Genomic DNA, 21,360 nt, shown 5'->3' on the forward strand with positions numbered 1-21,360 from the left:
GTTTCAATAGTACGCGTACCGCTAGCACACGGCGCGGATCCGTCTGCGCGAATTTTAATTCCATTAAATGCAATGATCATTTTTTTCAAATAGTCGAGAGAATGGACAGACGAAACTCTGATCAGATGCAATAAATTTTATTTACTCACAAAGAAATAAGAAAAAGCACGTTAATTATTTATCCAATAAAAAATACAATTTTTTGTAATTATTGAACCGATCTAATTGCTTTCTGCTGAATCTGAAAAGTGAAAAAGTTTTTTCCATGGAGCATTGTTGTTTCAAGTTTTCAACGGCTGAGTGGGTGAAAAAAAAATGAATGCGATTGTTCGACCGGTAATTGATGGTATTATGTAGGTCGGGGATTCTCAAGTGCTGAGCTAATACCTCCGAATCACTCGGTCGGTCAATCACGTGGTGATTTTAATTACCATTCACTACTGTTTCTCTTTGCAAAAAAAAACGGTTACTCCGATTTGAAAGTTTTCTGTTATAACAGAGAAAAAAAATCACAGTGGTAATTTGTGCGGAGAAATGCTATAAATTATCTCGATTTTCATATCCTCAATCTAGGGTTCGGCGCGACCCATTGAAGAATCATGATGTCCCGTCAGAACAGCTCGTCCGTCACCCCTTTTGTGTATGAAGGAGCCATTGAATTGACCCTTAGTGTCTACGAGTCACAGCCAATGGTCAGGGCGACCCACTGCAGTTCCTTGGATGCGTAACGAGGTAATGAGGAAATTTAATTCAACCCGACTCGGTTTAAACAAATGAGAGGGCCGTGGTGCAGAAGTAAACTCGTTTTATTTGGTATCCATCAGGAATCGTTAAAATTTAAGATGGAATTTTAAGAGCGCCACGACTCGGAAATTGATGCTCTCCAATCAACTTCCGTGAAGTAAGTTCGATTGAATGGAGGGATCATGACGAAAGTTTCTGTCAGTATGAATGGAAAGGACTGGATTACTTCGTCGATCTTCTTTTGTTTGATTGCCGCCGCAGGAGGGCCGTATTTCAGTCCATTTCGCGGGGATTTCTACATGAACTCCCCCCATAAAATCAAGATTTAAAGAATGCGCGTATGAAAAAATTTTGTAAAAAAAAATTTGCGAATTGGACGATTTTAGTGGAAAAATCCACAGCTTATCTGCGCATTTTTTAAAAATAGAATTGTTCGATGCAAGATATTTTGCAAAAAAATCAATAGAATTTGGGTTATTTACAAAATAGTTTTCTATAAAATAGTAAAGCTGCGGAATTCTTGTTAACAATTGTTCACCTCTTTTGCTTTACGATAAAGCCACGCAATTTTTTTACACCTATCTCGGAAATAACCTGTTAATGGATGGTTAATTCTCTCTCTCGAAGGCGCGATGGTGAGAGTGTTTTATGCGGTAGTGTGTCAGAGTAATTACTCCTTAAGGATTTCATCAAAGGAGAAATGCACGGTTGTCGTGTGAGATATGTGAAAGGCACGATGAACAGTCAAACGAAAGAGAATGTTGGCGAATCTTCGCGCCTCGAGTCTTGTGAGCTAGATATATTTTGACACAACAAAAACTCAAAATATCCCCTGAGGTACTTTACTGACAATTATAATAGTAAAAAGTCTATCGAGAAATAAAAAGCAAATCCTCTGGGAAACCTAGGGATTACAATTGAATGAATGAAGGAAGGACTTTGTCTTTTATTTAAAAAAAAAATTGATTCAATGAAAAGAATGTCACGAATGGGATAGCGATTCATCTCCCATTAGACAATAAATCCACAAAGTCCATTGTCATGTGATTAATCAGTAGATGCGAGAGTGAGGTATAAATAATGACTGACCAACGGACAATCAAATGCAGCGGACAAAGAGCTGTTATATTTCATAATTACATGCATAGAAATGATAATCTGCATGCATAGACCACACAACGCGGATGCGGAAATTCGAGTTGATGTTATCAATGATTCACCGAGTTTTGTATGTTGAAAGTCGATCGTGGATAGGTGTCAAATCGATATGGAATGAAAATTTAATGCCACCCAAACTTTCCACCCCCTTTCGAATGCCAGTCTCATGTGTATCTGAGACCCCTGAGGGCTTGAAGGCACCGTATATTTGCAGAATGGTGTGCATGAAACCCACTCATTTATTTTCACGCTGCGATGACATGAAACCGATGTAACCCATATATATTTATATTTTACCTCCATTTCTCACATATTCTCAGTTTTTGTTTTACTATAGATATATTTCGAGTTATTTATCGTGGTAGGGTAGCACGTTTTGACGCTTTTATCGTCAACGAAACGGGGAAAACATTCTCCGTGAACGTGCTCGGGGTTCTGGATCAGTTGAAAACTCATACTTTTATAGATTTAATTTTTCACAATTTTATTGAATTGTGGGGAGATATCGAGAGCGCTTAGTTCCGCATTTTTGGGGGGAGAAATTATCATCGTGGAAAAATCACAAAGAGCCACAAAAATTAAAGTACAAATATTCACATGTTAATTTTCAATTGAATGTTCAATGTACTCATGACGTATTGATAATATATTAATTGATGTACTTTCTATATGTATCGTGTAAATATTTGTGAGGTAATTTAATTCATGATATTCATCATGTGATATTTTATCGATGATAATTTGTCGTAGCTGGGAATCATTATAGCGAATATGTTGAGATGAAGAAAAATGTGTACACGCAATGATAAGGCAGAAAAAGCGAACAGAATAGATGAAGATACATTATGCCCTGGGCCCTTGAGAATGAATTGCCCTGATATAAAACATCTTGAGATTTGGTGATTTATCGGGTGAAATGCGTGGGGCATGTGCCCATGTCTATTCGGCGGCATCCGTCTCCTCCCCGGAAATTAAGTAGCTTGATGCCGTTAGGATCCTTCATCATCTTGGGATGCAGGGCTCGCTATATCAAGCGAGGATGAGAGGTATAACTCTCCTGCTCATCCTTTTCCTTCTAGTTGGTATGCGCTGTCGGCTTGATGTAAAGGTCAATGAGCATTCTCATCCGTTTCACCATCATTCCTGGGACGATTGTGCATTGGAAAAATTTGGACAATTAAAAAAATAAGAAATATTTCGCATCCCCCTGTCCCTCATTGATAGGGCTACTGTCCAGCTCTCCCCGGAATTGTAGTGAATAAAAGTCCAGTAGAATTTTCTGTGGAATTCACTAGGTGACTGTCCATCTTTAGCGGTTTGTCGGGAGGCCATGGCAATAGATATCTGAATAAATCCTAGCACCCTCACAGCATTTTCTGTTGGAAACAAGTGTTGTTTTATTCACATTGAGATTCACTGCTCTCTGTCAAATTTATCCGAGTCGAGGGTAAAACCCGATAGTTACGATTTCTAGGGAATCTCTTGCTACTTGGAAGTCTGACTGCACTGAACTTTTACTACTTTACTGAGAATTATATTGTCCCCATGGAACAAGGCGGAGTGTAACAGATCGAGTGCAAAAAATGATCCTCCATTCGTGAACAAAGTTTAACGTTCTTTTTCCTACACCTGTCACCATCAATCTGTCATATCCGGAGCAGATGAGGCCGAAATAAAAAGGAAATCCTGATTTTTCCCCATTTCACGTGATACTTTTTTTCTATTCTAATATGACAAACGCCAGGTTTTATCGAGTGCGAAAAATTGAAAAATAAAGTGAAATAAATTAAAAACTAAGTGAATTTGCAGGTGCTAAGACGGTGATTGAAATTTTCCAGATGTACGAGGTGCGGTCTGATGTTGGCTGACTGAGTCGTCGAACATCCGACGACTGAGTATGTCGTCGGGTCACACCGGATACCGCCTTGCTAGTTTCCTCCTGTCATTTCCCACTGTGGCCCTACGTTTTCTCTCTGCGTCACACTGTCTCCTAACTCTGATTGTCGTACTCGAATTGGGGCTCATCTGCGCTAATGATTATTCGATCAAGCCAAAGCTCACGCGTGAAAATGGAACGGCGAGTGTGGTCACAGTCAAGTGGAGGAGAACGAGTAGAAGAGCCTCCTCTTCACTCCTCGGGACGAGGGACGGAGAGAATATCACGGAGAGAGTTACTGAGTCCTACTGCGATTCGAACGATTGCATAGAGAAGAATGAAATCAAATACTTGAATCAGACAATTGGACTTTTGTTGGAAAATAATGAGAATGTGTCGATGACAAGCTCGTCAGTTTCAACTGCACCTGATGATCCAGCCGAGGGTTCAAGCGGTGATGTGTTTCACCGGAAGTCACAGCACGGGGGGATGGGTAAAGGACAAGAGTTTGCAACAGCTGATGGAGAACTAGAGGCGGTTGAGGATCTTGTTAGTTTGAGTTCTAGCACGGTGACACCGAAAACGTGGGATAAGGTGGACGTGACGATTCTGGGGCTCTTCGAGTTGACACAGGGCACTGAGGCTAGACCCGAGGGACCCAGCGAGCTACAGGCTGCCAAGTTTGCCATCGATCGGATCAACGAGATGGACATTCTACCGAGATTTAGGGTGAAATTGTTACGTAATGATACCAGGGTGAGTCGTTATTTTTTCTATCGGTTTATGATCAAAAGATCCTGGAGGAAGAATTATTTCCACTTTCGTGAATCCATTCATGATCATTTTTCTTGTCACAATGTACGGGAATAAAAAATGCCAGCCATTGCGGGGCGTAAAAAATGACACTTTGAGCTGTGACGTTTGTTCTCGCGTCGACTTGTGCCCCCTCTGTAACTTTAAGCATTCACAAATATTCATATTTATTCATAGCAGATCGTTATTTATTATCACGATACCGAGACAAGACGAGAAAGACGGAGGGGAAAAGTTGGTGTGTGAGAAAGAGTTAATTCAACAAGTTGAGTATCTTTTTTTCCCCTCCATCAGACCCTTTTTCCACTTTTTCTTTTCTCCTCTATTTTTTCTTTCAACTTGCTCACGCGGTCTATTTCCCTCTTCCTTCTCTCTTTCTTTTCCCTTTTTCTCTCCTTTTTTCGTGCCTCATTAAATGCCAGCCTCGGGCGACCACGTGGACTTTTATTCGTGTTTTCGACCCTTCGTCCGAGAAACCTATAGGTAGGCTTCAAAAGATAACTTTAATTTGACCAATTTCCCCACCGCCTCTGAACAAACAGTTCTGTGTCACGTAGTATTTTTATCAGAAAAAGCAAAGTTTTATTTCAAATATCTGATTTCATCTAGAGTTTTGGTAACAATTCGTCCGAGAGCATACGCAACACAATTACTGGAATTTAGAGGCAAATTTTAATAGAAATTTGTCCCCATGTGGATAATTGCATATAAAAGCAGGCAATCAGCCGCGTTCGAATGCATATGTATTGCACTCGACTCTTAGTATTATTGCACAACCCCTCGTACTGTAAAACTCAATAACGTTTGCATAATCAATGCCATTCGATTGAACCTCGATGTACCGAAATATTCCTAAGACTCGTGGTGTTGTCAGGACAGAACGGACGTTTCGCGCTTGAAAAATAGTTTCGCCTTAATTGGCAAGGGAAGCGGGGTGGAGGGGGGAACTATCCTCGTTTGACTCGCAGAATAAAAAAAAACACAATTTAGTCAGCGTCGAGTTTTATTGTGTTTGCACAATCATCCAATTTCACCCCCAAAGACGTTAAGGCTTCTACAACACGTCTGCAGAAATGGATTAACAAGAGAATAGAATGAGTAATGAATGGAGATGTAACCCCGAGGTCCAGTAATCTCCCCTTCCCCTTTCCCCCTTCAACTTCACTCGTGCGATTGCCTTAGAATTTGAAAACTATCTTCTGTAGACTAGTTATACTGAGCTCTTCGACGATTAATTAAATTCGCAAGTTTGATTGCTAAATTCTTTCGAGTAATTAATTCAGGGAACACTGAAAAATCACGGCGAGAATTCAGAGTCATAAAAATTTATAATAAAAAAATACTGACACGGAGAAAGGTAAAGTTACGCAATGTTCAATAGAAATAAACCCTCAGAAGGGTTTTTTTTTCCTAATCAAGGGTTCATTTGTTCTTATCGTTTTTTCGCGTGAATCATGTGATTCGTGAAACAAATATAAATATATCAGGAAGACGAGATAAAAGAGGAGTAGTCGGAAACCGACATTGATAGAGATGTGCCTTTGATCTTATTCGAGAGGGAAAAACGCCCTTCACCACGCCTCAACCTCCCCACCAGTCAGCCCATCAAAAAGGATACAAGAAAGGTGAAGAATGAGAGAAAAAAAAATGATTCTCAATAGGTTGAGACCGCTGTGTTCTATGCACAAGTATGGTGAACAACATTTGCGTCCGTACGTGTGTACATTGTTCCCTGTAGTTTGAGTGGTCCTCGCAATGGGACGAAAGGGGTTGGGCATTAACGATGGAAACAACTGGGGTTGTGTGTACTCACGTTCACAGGCACCAAGCTGTGGTTAGCCGTGGCTTATGCTAAGCCTGTCCTATCCTCACGACCAAGATAGGGGAAAGCACCAATTTCAACCACCAATAGCCGAAGATCTTCCACATCTAAATACAAATCGACTGCAATTCCGAGAATTTATTCATTCCCATTTTATCCTGAATTGAGGCTATTTTGTTATGAATAATAACTCCATTATTGAAATTTTTATTGAAACACGTTTTTTTCCGTTATTACTCTAATATATGTTCCACTTTTTGTGGGGGGGAATGAATGAATAGGGAAAATTATCAAATGGGAGAGACTTTTTGAATCATCTTCCACTGAAATTGACTGGGTAATTCAGACGTGGGTTCCAAGGACGCGAAAATTGGAAGGTGTTCACACCTTCACATGTTCATTTTTGAAGCTCTCATACTCATACATATGTAAAAAAGAATGGGATGTTGATTAAATTCTCGGTCTTGATGCGATCCCATCAAGAGAATTGCAAGACTCCAGCGATATTTTTTCTGTTGAATCGGCAACTCTGATTTGATATTGAGTTTACGAGGGAGAAAATCAGTGATACCATTAAATAGGATTGAAAAAATTCCCCTTAGTCTCTGACAAATCTATTGAATATCTCGAGAGAAGAGAGAATTGGGGCTTCGACATGACCCTCTCTCTCTCTCTCTCAGCCACTTTATGTGTCTCGGAGAGTCAAGTCGCTGATATCATCATAAAATATAATACGAGATGGCCAAGTTATTAAATCCAAGATGTCTCGTAAAACCAAAGCCCTGGAGTTATCCAATTTTCAGCAAAATGAGAAAAACTGTCAGCATCTTCTGACAAAGAAAATTTATATCTCTAACGATTTTCTCCATTCACCGTCGTGCGTTATCTATACTAATATTGTTTATTAATCGTTCACAGCGGAATCATAGCCACTGAGTCTATCGGTGAAAATTACACGATATTGGTAACGATCGATCCCTTTGGTAGTACAATCTCTACGACTCACTATCGGCTTTAGTCTCACACAAAGAGGCCGGGACAGTGTTGAGATTGTGTAAGAGAAAAGAGAGAGAGAGAGAGAGAGAGAGTCCAGTTTTCCTCGGCTCTCGAGAAAGGAGAGTCGAGATAGCTTTTATGCGGAAAATCGACGTATCAAGTAGTTGCAAGGTGCTGATAAGGCTGAAGAGGGTCTCCATGACATATATATATTTCCGGTGGTGGGCCATTCGTGCAGAGACTTCATGTACATGGCTAAATACATGTATAATTTTCCATAGGTATCGTCAATTTTGTTACGCACTCATTCTCTAATTAACGTGGTTAAATTCTATTTTCTGTCACATGTCCTACTTCACAATCTATTCGCTCATTCAGGAATTCGCCTTTCTCATCAAAGCTCTCCATTTGGTACATAAATGCCACCATTTGTCGAGGGGAAACATTTTCTCTCTCTTGAAATCGACTCGTTCGGTATATATTTTGAAAGCAAGGAAATTTGTATGTGCACGGGGGAGTGAAAAAAAAGCAGTCGATTGGAAGCAATATCTCGGCAAATCGCTCGATCAGCCGAGTTTACAAAGAAAAAATACAAATCAGAATTTTGCAAGCACGAGGCAAGAAATGATTGCATTTCATAATGAAAAATACATTTTCGATAAAGACAGATGTATTTCTGTATTTCTCTCTCATTCCTATTAATCTGCTTCTTTCAACGCCTGGGGCGTCATTGAAATTCACCGTAGCAATGAAATGAAATGAATTAGGTCGACAAATTGTCAGACCAATCGATTCTGCATCCAAAAGTTGTATACAACGCATTCAGTGCAGGAGATAGTATCGGGATGTGAGAATGAATACGCCGGAAAAAACGCGAGACCACTGAAAAGCTCAACAGAAGGAATTCCCTCTGGTATTCCATTTATACCTGACAAATTTTAGAATCGAGGTGAAATCCTAGTGACGCCATTGACGAGAACCCGATTATTTTTTCCCCCTTGCTCTATTTTCTAATCGAAAGATGGAAGATTATCCCTGAAAACATATATTAGTTGACTCTCTGGACTTGAATTACACGGAGTAATCTCGTCTTTCAGTCACTGCATTCACATGAGAATATCAGATTAAATTTTTTACTCATCCTTTACCTTTCTCCCAAGAAAGCGACCAGTTACTAATTCCCTTTCTTTCTTTCTTTCTTTTGCCTTGACAAAATTGAACATGAAGGTGGAGAAAAGTATTATAATATCAGTATGAAAGGGATGAAACAGAATATGCGAATCAATTGCATGAAATTAAAGTACATTGCGGAGTTTAATATTCCTGTATTCTCAAAAATGCATGAAAATGGGCGGAAAATCATTTTCAACTGAGTAAACAGGAGCCCTGTATTTTATTCCGTCAACGATATTGAAATGAACGGAATGAAAAATCATCTCCAAATCCCCAAGGCCTATTGTAATTTATGCATGGCCTCGTCAGCTCCTCTCGAGTCAGAAAATCTCGTCAAAACCCATCTAAAGCCTGCGTTTATCCTCCGATCTCCGCAATGGACAAATTTGAAATGAGGTATTTAAAAAATGCAATGACTGTTCTCACTTTCCGAAAGACAGTTTAATGTGGTAAAAAATGTACTGTACTTAAAAAAATTTTTGTTGTTCAGAGCCAAGAGAGAAAACCAAGACCAAGAGAGAGAAAAAAAAGAAAGGCATATAAATTAAACCAGAAATGAGGACTGACCAAAGTGAGAACAAATTGTGTCCGGAAATGATGCGGAATTCGCGAACAGAACGAAATTAATGGGAAATTCCCGGATCAGAGGGAACCATAAATTCAAATACATTGAGATCTGCAGAAGTAAATGTGACAGCGGCGAAAACGTTTGTGTGATACGTTTGTGAAATGCTGTGGTACGATCATTTCATATCCCGTGCTTTGGAAAAGCATCTCTCAGTTGGCATTTTTCATTCGTCACTCTCTCCGTGTCATCCTTGAATTGTATGTCCCAACTCCGTGTGCCGGCGGAGGATATCTCCGGTACGAGTTTCAGATATAATCCCACTTAAATATTAATGCTTTATTGTATACAAGAAGAATCGCAGTTGAACTTAAAAATTTCCTGCTACTTTTAATAACTGCATGTATGCAGTAATGCAACAATCGTGCTATGGGATATACCAATTTTCATTTTTTCCAGGGGGAGATGGAAAAAATATGTGAGCAACACTCGAGTGACACGTCATAATTTAGCTTTTTCTCGTCTCCTCTCACATGTGAGATTTTTAATCTCATCCTTTATACGAATTTTCCTGCATGCAGCAGAATCGGAGGGTAAATGCAAGTTAATGTGCTCAAAGGAAACAAAAGCGATAAAAAAAAAGAGAACCAACAAATGAGAGGATATTTTGAAATTAGAGTTTTTAGGAGAATATGAAAAATTCAACAGTAAAGAATTATAAAAAGTGGTGAAAAGTATTCCACCACTTCCATGCTCAATGTTGCAGCTGGATTCACTATTGAATTTCTGCATAATTCGGTGGCTCGCAATCAGCGGAAAATGGCCTTTACATATTTTTTCATTTTATTTTCCGAATAATCTGATCATCTCTAATTGTCTGAGCGACAAGGTAAATTCTGTTTCTCTCCTGCTTTTCGATTCAGCGACTTTACGGCTCGTCTCTCAATTTAACCCAGAGGCAATTTAGAATCGATCGAAACATTGTGGTGTACGTTAATTGCGCAATCTTCGTATGAATTGACAAAGGCAGTGGCCAATTATCAATGGGTGCAAAGTCAAGTGGATAAATTGTGTGTGGAAAGCATGTGGGAAGGGAAAATTTCAGTTTCGGAAGTGTGAGTTTTTTTAGTATCATTTTGTGGGGGGAAAAAGTTTAGAGAATCAAATTAATGAGGCATGAGACACGTTTTTTAGTGTTAAATTTATTGTCACAAGATCATTGAGGCGTGGTGGGTAGCAGTTGAACTCCTGTAAAGTAAACAATTACTTGGAAAGTTTACAATGCTCCCCTGTATTTTCGAGTTAAAAAGTTCAATGTGTGGAAGCGCTGTTAAACTAGGGAGCTTTCGCTATTTCAAGACCACCTTATGTTTTCCTTCTTATAATTACTTTAGTTTTTTGGAAAGGTATGTATGGGAAGGTCTCATTCTCCTCTTGTTTTTAGTCACCGCGTTGAAAACACGGAGCAGCAAAATTATAACTATGTTTCACTGAGTTGATGAAAGGAGTGGTGTCATGATTACAATCGTCAAGTGTCGGGGAAAACTTGTCGCCACTGGTTCTTGTACTCTTTACCCATTCACGCCACTGACTAATGATCAATTATGGAGGATTCTACGTTCATCTACCGAATACTTGAGCAAGTTTCCTCCTTCATTCTCATCTAACTCTGTTCAATGATGTTGGACTACTCTTTACAACATCTCAGGTGTGACGTTGCAATTTTATTTAATGAATGCCACGATAATAATCAACTTTTTCATTTATTGGGAGGAGGTCATTAAACACATGGACATGGTCTTCCACTCTTGGTTTAAATAACAAGTTCAAGAGTGGTGCAAGTCCCGATTTAGAATTTCTCAATTAAAGAAAATTTGCAATTAAACACGGGACAGTGTGGACAAGCGTACCAAAACTTTCATTAAACACTTCAACTTTTTCCCTACCTTTGTAATTGTAGCACTTTACGCCCTTATACCGTCCGACCAACGAAGCGAATATTGTTTCAACGTTGAGTACAGAGAGAAGGCAAACTTTCGATAATCCTTTCGCTAAGTTTCATCCTTTCCTCCTTGAAAGTAATGGATGAAAAGCAATGAGTGAGCAAGGGAAAAAAGTAGCTAGTGCCACTGTGGTTGGGAACTTGATGCAATTCTCAAGTGGCTTTCCCAACTCTTAAGACCGGGCGATATTAAAAGTGCCCCAAAGACTACAATTGGGTGACTTGAGCCTGAGAAAAACTGAAAATCTCGAGCGTAAGCGTTCAGAGGAGAACTGAAAACTGTGAAAGAAGTTTCACTTCGAAAAATGCATTATTTTGGTTTTCAGTGTGACCCAGGTGTGGGTGTGGATCGTTTCTTCCACGCTCTGTACACAGCCAAGCCACGGACAATAATGCCATTCTTACTCGGCACCGCGTGTTCTGAAGTCAGTGAAACCCTAGCGAAAATCGTGCCCTATTGGAATATCGTGCAGGTGTCATTTGGCTCAACAGCTCCTGCCTTATCCGATCAATCCGAGTTTCCGCTCTTCATAAGAACAGTTGCACCGGATTCGAGTCACAATCCAGCGCGAATTGCTCTCATAAAGCATTTCGGATGGGATACTGTGACGACCCTCTCACAAAATGGTGACATGTATTCCCTGGTAAGTCAACTAACATCAAAACTGTAATTTAGAGGATGAAAACGAGTTATATTGGAGTTTACGGTGGAGTCTCCTCGAGGCCTAGAGCATTGTCAGGAAGTTATGAGGTAGTTTATGCACAAAACTCGGTGATCAGTGTCCCTAGATGGTCTCTCGGATGGGCATACTTGTTGCTTGGGGCTCCAGAGGAGAGTTCTAACTCTTGAAACAATTTGACTACTCCGTGAAAATTATTTCTCCCCTTCCATAACTCATTTCAGAGTCATCAAATGACACATGCACGAAAAAAATTCATAGAAAAATATAGCGAATTCGATGGAGAATTCTATTGGACTTCCTTTGAAAATTCTATCAGTTTTTTCCACTTTACTTTCCTCCTCTTTTCATTAAAAACAAATGAAAAAAAAATAGAAAATTCTGCGGAATATTTTTCGTCCGATTCTTTTCTTTCGCAGGCTGTTAACGATCTCGTAACTGAATTAGAACGGGCCAATATCACCTGTACGGCAACCATAACATTTAGTGAGAATGACTATAGGGAACAGCTGGCAACTCTCAAGGTAAGGATTACGGATATTATCGTTAAAATCTGTGACCCGTAACGTGTGATCCAACATGACAGTTTGGTAACTCGCAATCTTGAATTCTCTCACGGTAAGAAGTTCTTGGTGAGGGAAGAATTTTATAAAAGTATTATCACGTATCTGGTGGCTTGGAATATTTTCACGAGTTGCGAGTGTTTGCAAAGGCAATTGCCAGGCAACAATACCCCATCCAGATTCGTGAAGCTTTGCGTTGTGATTTAAGATTGATTTCAAGTGAATTAAGTCTGACGAAATATTTATGCCCGCAGGATCTTGACACTCGCATCATCATAGGAAGTTTCTCGCCAAAATTAGCACCTAGAGTGTTTTGCGAAGTAAGTTGAGACATGGATAAACTTGACTATTTTTCCTCTTTATCTATTATTGCCATTTTTTCCAATTTTAAATATAATTATAGATAAATTATAAAATGTAATTTTGTTTTCACCCTATAATTTTTTAATTCAATAGCAATCGGCGATTAATTGATCAAAATTAACAAAACACCCCTATTTTCATTCCGTAATTTAAATGCATACGTCACAGTCTTTACTGCGACTGGTGTATGAGAATGAAACTCTTGTGTAAATTATCCGGACTGTTATTGTAGTCGAGTATATTCGGAAAAACGTAAAATTTAGGTTGAATTGAACACCATTCGAGTGTGCAAAGCAAAGGAGAAACTCGAAACTGGGAAAAAAACGAATTGAATGAGAAAATAAAGAAGTTGAGAGTCGAGAACCAATATCGACGTCTCCTCTAGCATCAACATATCACTCCGGGCTTACAGCCTCCCCTGAAGCGTTCGGAAACATTTCGGTTGAGTGTACACACGTTACTCTCCAATTAGATCTTCTTCAGGGGTTTCCGTTGAGTAAGACCGTGAAACCCATTTTCGAATGCTCGAATTTACTCGTACGCCTTGTGTTCCGCTGGCAGTATATACATTTCGTCCTTTTTAGTTTGTTCACATTTGTCTGCGCTTCCTTCTATTTTTCCACAATTTCTTTTTTTTTTTAAGAGGGAGAGCCGGAATCCTAATTATCACAAGAATTTTATCCGATTTTTTTGAGTGGAGCCGTCAGTTTGATTTTTCTCTCTGAAAACATGTATTGACGATTTTTTTTCCTCTGAACACTCCAATATATTCCATTCCATCAAGTCTCTCTTTTCATTTTGATATCGGGCCACTTTTATGGCCGCCCAATGATTTTATTCTTTTTATTTCCGGCGAATGCACTCATATTAGAAACATGATGCTAGAAGTGCGTCCTCCGTTTGCTCATTGATTGTACCAATTGGCGTGTAAATTTTTCAGTAAATTTTTCCTCACGGAATAATGAACACGAACGAAGTGATGCACCATCTGCCGTATCCTCTAGTGAATAACATGAAATCAGGGCAATTGTATTTGAAGTCTCCATCGTAGCCACTGGCAATTGGAAACTTCGCGTCGGGTTGGAAAAAATGGTGGGAAAAAAAAAAATCTCCATAGGTTTTTTATTGTGATAACGAGGAAGTGTCGACGACTGGGTAATTAGCCCTGGCACCAAAAGGTGGGCGTAACGATGTTACGATGAACTAGGTAGAATAACAAGTGCTGGAAATAATAAGGACAACAATTTCTTTATTTTTAGAATCACTAAAATGTAAAGACACATTCCGAGAAGCGCAAGTTAATTCATGTATTTCAATTTAATAAGCTTGCACAATTAAAATTACAGTTATTCCATTTGAAAGAGGAATTTATTATGAAGACAGCAATTTCTAGTCACTAATAAATTCCATGATTCAAGCAACTTCTAACTCAAGAATTTTCATTTTCGGTTGTAAACATGAATTCGCTATCCGAGGAATTTTGCAGCTTCAGAAAGGAGGGCGTGGAAATTATACTGGCACCAGCTTCTCTGTTTTCCCCCTTGAACTTTGATTAGAGGAACAAATAAAAACTTTTATTCCTCCACTGGCGTAGGCTTGGAAACTTGGTATGCACGGTGGAGATTATGCCTGGATCCTTCCGGGTGAGACCATCGACCTTTCCGGCATGACTGGCGATTGGTGGCACACACAGGGAGGAAACGATTGTTCATCAGCTCAACTCACCCAGACTCTGGATGGCGTTATCATTGTCAAGAGTCATGGAACTGTTCTTCCCGAGGAAACTAGCTCGTCTGGCTTGGTAAACATAATTTTCATGTGATGTTTTTTCATATATTGAGGGTAAAAGAAAGTTTTCCATGCAGTACGTGATGTACGATTTTTGCGTGGAAAGTTCCGAAACGAGGGAATCGAAGGGATTTCATTAGGCACTTTATGCGCGTAAAGTGCCACTCAACAAGCATGGAATTGACGATGTTAATTCCATATTTAATCCCCGATAGTGCAATATCAATGGCCCGAGTGAAAACTCCATCGGTGGCAAGTTGTCATCGAAATTGTGAAAAATCCGGGGAAAATTATGCCGTGATAAATAGAATAGACCGAACCTCAAGTCGTTCATAATAGATGCACGACTGGCAAGAACAATGGGAGAAAAAGCTAAAGTGAAATGTGAGAGAACAATTCCCGAGCGGTGGCGGCTTTTAGTGAACAGTTCGGATGATTCCTCGCGATATTCCGAACACAGGGAGTTTGAAAACTGAAAGATTAGCCGATTCGACCGGATATCGGGGCAGAAACAAGAGAAAAATCCTTGTTTTTAGAGTGATATGGATGTATTGTTACGAGCCCGAGCTTTTTCGTTGTATTGCTTCCGTTTTAAAGATGAATATGTCCATTTTTAACTGGAGAATGGAGTCGTGCCGATTAAAACGACCGTAAGGTAGCACTGGCACCCACGGCTACGGCATTTTTTTTCGGATTCACATATTTTCTCGTTCTTTCCTCTTGCCTTTTCATATTCTTTTATTAGCCTGCAAAAAAATGATGTGGCCCATTAACGCTTGTACTTTTTAACATTTTTTTTTCTCCGCCATCGTAAAACTCGGTTTAACACCGTCGCTAGATATTCTGCGCTGGAAAATTACAGGGAATTGTTACGGGTCAACTCGGTGCTTTGTTCATTTTCTAAAAAAATAAGTTTACAGACTTATGGAATGGATTGTCCATATCACGAGACTGCAATTTATCAAACGAAGTGACGGTCGTTCAATTTTTTTCCTACATGACAACTTTATGTAGGTGTGGTTCCTCAACATGATGTTTTCATGCCACATGAGAGGAAACAGACGAGGAAGCACTGCCAAGTGCTTTCGTGACGCATTCGGGGAGTAAAGTAATAGAAGGAGAGTGCTTCAACATTAGTAATACATCGACGTAAATGTCCCAAAGTATACTGTTTCAGAGCATGAAATTATTAAAACTACACATCGGAAATGTAAGGGGATTTCACGGAAATGATTCGTCCCTTTAACTTGCGTAAACAAAATAATAATGAACTTTAATAATAAAAATCAAATCAAAGGACTACTATTCTCAGAAAGCTCTCGCTACAAAAATATATTGGAAAATTGTAAATGTAACGAGAAAATTGTCAGTATTAAGTGACAACTGGATGAATAAATATATTTGCTTTCAGACGAGCATTGAATTCGCCTCGGAGCTCGCAAAAAGGGGTGTAACACTTTCACGATTTGCCGCCCAAACGTACGATGCAGTTTGGGCGATGGGGATGGCATTGTCAACAGTCGAGACACTTTTAAATCAACGTAACACGAGTATCGCTGAGTATACACATTCGAGACGTGACATAGCGTATGACCTCCATGCCGAGCTGAAGAATTTGAATTTCCTCGGTGTTTCGGTGAGTCAATCCCCATCCCCCATTGCACGTGCAACAGATAAATCCTTTTTGGAATTCATCCAAGGACGGGGTTTAGCACTTTGGTTGGGGTTTTTAAATCGATAGGAATAAGTAATGCCATTTAATCGTCAGGGTCCTGTGTCGTTCGATGGAGCTGATCGAGTGGGAATAACCGCCTTCTATCAGATGCACGGTAAGTACACCACTTGTGCCATTTAGACGAATTATTTGTCATTTCATTGTTATTTTACAAGAGTTGAGGTGAAATGAATTACGTGGCACCCGCAACATGTTCATCCTTTAATTGCAGTTGTAATTGAAATAAACACTCATCAATATTCAGATCAATTTCGCTGAATAAACAATTGTCCGATAAAAGGTCAAACTTTGGTCTCATTTACTTACTGAAGTAAGAGACCAGCAAGTGGCCTCGGTAATATATTGGAACCCCGATTCAGTGGACTATATATTCGTTTGAGGATATTCAGAGGCATTCCACCGTAAAACTGATCACTCAGACTCACATCTATCCTGCACTGGCTACCCTCATTCGAGCCTCGTCAATTACATAAATTGATCAGCGAGTCCTGTGAGTTTCCCCCTACCTTCCACGAGTTTATTCAATCACGGCTCAAATTCCGTTACTTCCGACACTGAATACTATTGACAGATTGAGAGGGATCTAAATCCGTTTAAAAGTGATAAAGCCGACGGTTTTTACTGTCCTGAGATATCAGAGAATTTATATCCCTCAATTTTATGGAAATGACATGAGGATTAGAATATCCTCGGAACCTTGGGGATTACAACGAGGGGGCCACTGTGTGGTGAATTGGAGACAATGGGTCAAGTGTGGAATATAACTCACTCGCTTTACCGAGAAGAATACGAGAAGTACACGTTAATTCTGTAATCCAATACGGCTGAAAGAGTCTTCGCCATTTAGTGTAATACAAGCAATATTTCAGTGGTTCACGCTGAGAATCCCATGCGCCCGGAACCGTCTGACGCTTTGACATTCCCCTCATACTTAAAAGTTGTTCACGAAAATATCGATTGAACTATAACCGACCCTCAGACTCCATTGACGTTATTGCATTTGCCGGAAACCACGTCAAGTGTCGAGCCATCGCCCACCCAATTCTCCCCAATTGACCCATTCCATTTCGAAACACCTCGTAGTGCCAGGTAGCGGTTCTTGGTCCCAGGAACTCTATTATAGATGCCAATCATTCGGGGCGAAACAGGCGCTAGTTGGTTTTAGCATTGAAATTTGAATGTATAGAAAAAAATAACAAAAAAGGGAGCATAGCATATGTGGGCGAATGTCGAATTTAAATAATGCCCCTAGGCTCTCGTTTGCCAGGCTCGCTCTTCTCTGGGAGTAGCACGAGTGTTTCACATTGGGAATTTTCATTCCACCAATTACATTTGCGCGTCAACATTAAAGAGACTAAAATCATAAATAATTTCACTGTCGAAGATAAAAACTGAAATTAATGCTGCAATATTTTGAAAAACCTTGTTACCCTGTTTTTATTATTATGCCACTGTAAACATGCGTATTCATAGGTCATGCAGTTAGAAGAATTGCTATTTACACACCGGAAGATGGTATATTGACGCTTGATTGTCCTGGATGCGCGAATGTCAGATGGCCAGGGGGTCATCCACCAGTGGCACGACGGGTTTTCAGGTTCGACATTATATTTTAATTATGAAATTCTCAACATTTCAACATATTTTATAATTTTAAGCTGAATAAAAGACAAATAAAGGGAACAAATGGCATTGCAATACTCACCAATTGATTAAAAACACTGGCTGTGATTCTCAAATTGGCTGTTTTCATTTATGAAAAATTTAGAATCCGAATGGTAACAATCGATCCAGCGGCATTTCTAGCAGTGGCGTGCCTCGCCAGTATAGGAATGACCCTAGCCCTCTCATTCCTCGCATTCAATCTTCATTTCCGTCGGCACAAGTAAGCGAAAGCAAAAATGATTCTCAACTGTCGACTTTTAGACAACGAATATATGAACTGATTATTCACAGGAGTATAAAACTCTCGAGTCCTCGGCTGAATAATATGGCAGCAGTCGGCTGCGCTCTGGTTTATGGGGCCGTAATCCTTCTCGGGCTGGATCATGCGACCCTACCAAACAACTATTTTCCAACGATATGCACAGTAAAAAATTTATAATAATTCCAGTGCCTAGTAAATCAATTTTCAAACTCGTAATTCGACGTTTATATTTTCTTAGGCGCGTGTCTATCTACTCTCGGCGGGATTTTCTCTCGCCTTTGGATCCATGTTCACCAAGACTTACCGAGTTCATCGGATTTTTACTAGAAGTCGAAGTGGTGTCGTTAAAAATAAGGTATTGGATCCTTGTGACCTTTGAAGAATTAACGAGGGAGTAAAATTCTCGAGTGAATTACACATTGTTTCCGATTTCTTTCGCATCAAACTAACTCTTCAAAATCGTTGTAGTTACTTCAGGATACTCAACTCATTAGTTTGATTTTCGTTCTTCTACTAATTGATGGGCTAATAGTGACCCTGTGGGTGACACTGGATCCGATGGAGCGATACTTGCGGAATCTCACGTTGGAAATAAATCCACAGGATCGTGGGGTCGTCTATCAACCCCAGGTATCCATGTAATCCAATTATTGAATGGGGGATTTGGAATTCAACTGAACTCAAGGTTGTTTGTGTTGATAGGTTGAAGTGTGTCGATCTCAACACACCAATGGCTGGCTGGCATCCCTTTACGCTTACAAAGGTTTGCTATTGGTTGTGGGGGTGTACATGGCCTGGGAAACGAGGTAATATATTCATTGAGATGAGCGATCTATTGTCGTCGGACGTATAAGTCCAAGAAAATGTCTATTTTCGAGACTTTTCCTTCTCTATTTCTTCATTATCGATTGCTATTAATTTTTATTTCGTCAATTTATTCATTTATCTCTCAATGAAATTTCCCAATTTTAGACACGTGAAAATCCCAGCGCTCAATGACTCTCAATACATCGGCATGAGCGTCTACTCTGTAGTTATAACATCTGGAATAGTCGTTGTATTAGCTAATTTAATGTCTGATCGTGCGACCCTCGCTTTCGTGACAATCACAGCCCTCATACTGGCGTCTACAACAGCGACACTGGCACTCCTCTTTCTCCCCCAACTGGCGCATATACTCGGGGGTGAACGGGCCGATCCGGTTGTTCAGAGTCTAGGACTCAAGATCGAGTGCAATACCAGGAGATTCGTCCAGGACGATCGCAGGTATTCCTTAGAAATTTATTGCCCAAAATGTAACAGTGCCGCTATCCATTTATATCCCTTATGCTTGAAATAGAGAACTCCAGTACAGAGTTGAAGTACAGAATCGTGTTTACCGTCGTGAGATGGCACAGTTAGAGTTCGAATTAGCAAGGCTGGAGAAACAATTGGGCCAAGAGCCAATTGATCCTTCGCATGCATCATCCAGCGCATCGATTCCCCAGCGAAATCCAAGTATCGGTGGTGGATTACCGCTATTGTTGTTGAGTGTTTTACCACCTGTTATTCCACGGGCTAGCTGGCCATCCGCCAATTCTTCTGGTAAGATCAAACAACTTCCCTCACTGGCATTACTTTTTTTTGCCCAAAAAAAAAAAACATATCTCGAAGAAAATGAAGAGAAAAAAAATGAAATTTCCCATTCGTGAAAATATCAATTGCTTTTGGATTATTGTTCTTTCAATTGTGTCTTTTTTTTTTTTTAATAGTCAAGTAGAATGAGAAGATATTTACTTCTTATTCTGCTGAAGCCTAGAATTTATAAAAATAAAATAACACTATATATTATCGCTTCGTCCTTCTCCCATCATTCAGGTATTACAGAAAGGTGACTCAATTCCGTTTATTTGCACGCATTTGCCTGCAAGCATTATTTCCACACGTTATATTAATTTCAATAATAATTTGATCAATTGGTTTGCTTGTTCAACCGTCAAAAACTAGGCAAATGATAAACTAGGGAGATGAGAATAACAGTGATAATGCAATGTCATTAAATTTAGTGTAGGAATTGAAGTTGAAAAGGCCATTCATAAAAGTTCCGTAGTCATCTCAGTACTTGTGTTGAGAATAAAACAAACTTTCAACTCGAGTATTTAAAGTCTGAGAATTATTGTTTTTTTTTTATTATTTTTTAGTTTTAATAGCAAGTTGTTCACGAATACTTGTAGCATTATAAAATTCTTCTTTTGTAAAAATAAAGAGTGAAATAAACGTAGCGTAGTTGTGAGTTCGGGGGTACAACATTTCTATTCAAGTACTTTGTTTCTTCACCAGAAATCATCATTTGCCCCACTAATTCCATTCAAACTGTGGAAAGGAGACAATAATGAATAGGAAAAATTACAAGTGCTTAAAACCCCAGATATTATTTCGTTGAAATATTCCGTAGAAGGTGCAATAATGTTTCAACGAAAATAATCATTCCGTGATATCAGGCATGCGTCGAGGAACTGTAGCGTTTAGCAGTCAGCCAGATCTAGAGCCAAACGGTGCTCGTAGCAGTCTGGCTGACATCTACAAACTTCAGTGGAGACGAGAGACCGAGGGACCGAATCGCTTGGGGGTCTTCCAGCGTCTTTTCAGCCTCTTCGGGAGTCGTCCCAGCAGTCGGAAAACTTCCACGGCTTCCATCACTGGTTCGTATTTCCTTTATTCTCCTCAATATTGAACTTGTAGCACTAATTTTTCCCTTCCATTCTCCTTTCAATTCCTGCAATTAATTTTATTTATAAAGAAAAAAAAAAGACACCAACGAAAATTGAATATCGAATAATCTTTCATTTCTTCGTAAATAAAATCTATTGCTGTTGAAATTTGAGTCATGGATTTGTAATTGCAGGTGTTGCTTCAGCTCTCAAGGTTCACATGGGATACATAGCTGGGCTGGTGCCAGGCACCAAGGCTTCTTCCACTTGCCAAATGAATGTACCCCAGGGAATGCGCCCGCCACATCCAAGATGCGGTTCCGGCCCTATCATCAATATAACTAGTGACGAGGATAGGAGACTGAGTCTTGGATTGAGGAGAAAAGAGAGCAGTGAGCCACGGGTCAACTTTAGTCTACCAATGAGTGAGACAGAGAAAAATACTTTTTTTTTTTCGACATGCAC

General features: G+C 39.7%; 1 protein-coding gene across 2 annotated transcripts in view; it reads left to right on the top strand.

Moving 5' to 3' along the window:
• The window catches only part of LOC107038613 (gamma-aminobutyric acid type B receptor subunit 2), a 23,513-nt gene continuing 2,153 nt past the window's right edge, over positions 1-21,360 (top strand). Inside the window, exons 1-18 of one of the 2 annotated variants that reach the window (XM_015257820.2) lie at positions 1-732; positions 3,741-4,534; positions 11,476-11,793; positions 12,249-12,353; positions 12,647-12,712; positions 14,350-14,556; positions 15,955-16,179; positions 16,312-16,372; positions 17,752-17,875; positions 18,047-18,163; positions 18,235-18,367; positions 18,444-18,560; positions 18,674-18,835; positions 18,908-19,011; positions 19,178-19,471; positions 19,545-19,789; positions 20,686-20,886; positions 21,090-21,320. In XM_015257820.2, the coding sequence (XP_015113306.1) occupies positions 3,800-4,534; positions 11,476-11,793; positions 12,249-12,353; positions 12,647-12,712; positions 14,350-14,556; positions 15,955-16,179; positions 16,312-16,372; positions 17,752-17,875; positions 18,047-18,163; positions 18,235-18,367; positions 18,444-18,560; positions 18,674-18,835; positions 18,908-19,011; positions 19,178-19,471; positions 19,545-19,789; positions 20,686-20,886; positions 21,090-21,320 (3,445 nt within the window). In that variant the 5' untranslated portion in view covers positions 1-732; positions 3,741-3,799. Of the gene's footprint in view, positions 733-3,740; positions 4,535-11,475; positions 11,794-12,248; positions 12,354-12,646; positions 12,713-14,349; positions 14,557-15,954; positions 16,180-16,311; positions 16,373-17,751; positions 17,876-18,046; positions 18,164-18,234; positions 18,368-18,443; positions 18,561-18,673; positions 18,836-18,907; positions 19,012-19,177; positions 19,472-19,544; positions 19,790-20,062; positions 20,076-20,685; positions 20,887-21,089; positions 21,321-21,360 lie in introns of those variants that run through there. The other variant, XM_015257821.1, reaches the window with a different exon arrangement.

This window comes from Diachasma alloeum, unplaced genomic scaffold, assembly GCF_001412515.2.
Source record: "Diachasma alloeum isolate Michigan unplaced genomic scaffold, Dall2.0 Dall_scaffold_00285, whole genome shotgun sequence".
Lineage (NCBI taxonomy): Eukaryota > Metazoa > Arthropoda > Insecta > Hymenoptera > Braconidae > Diachasma > Diachasma alloeum.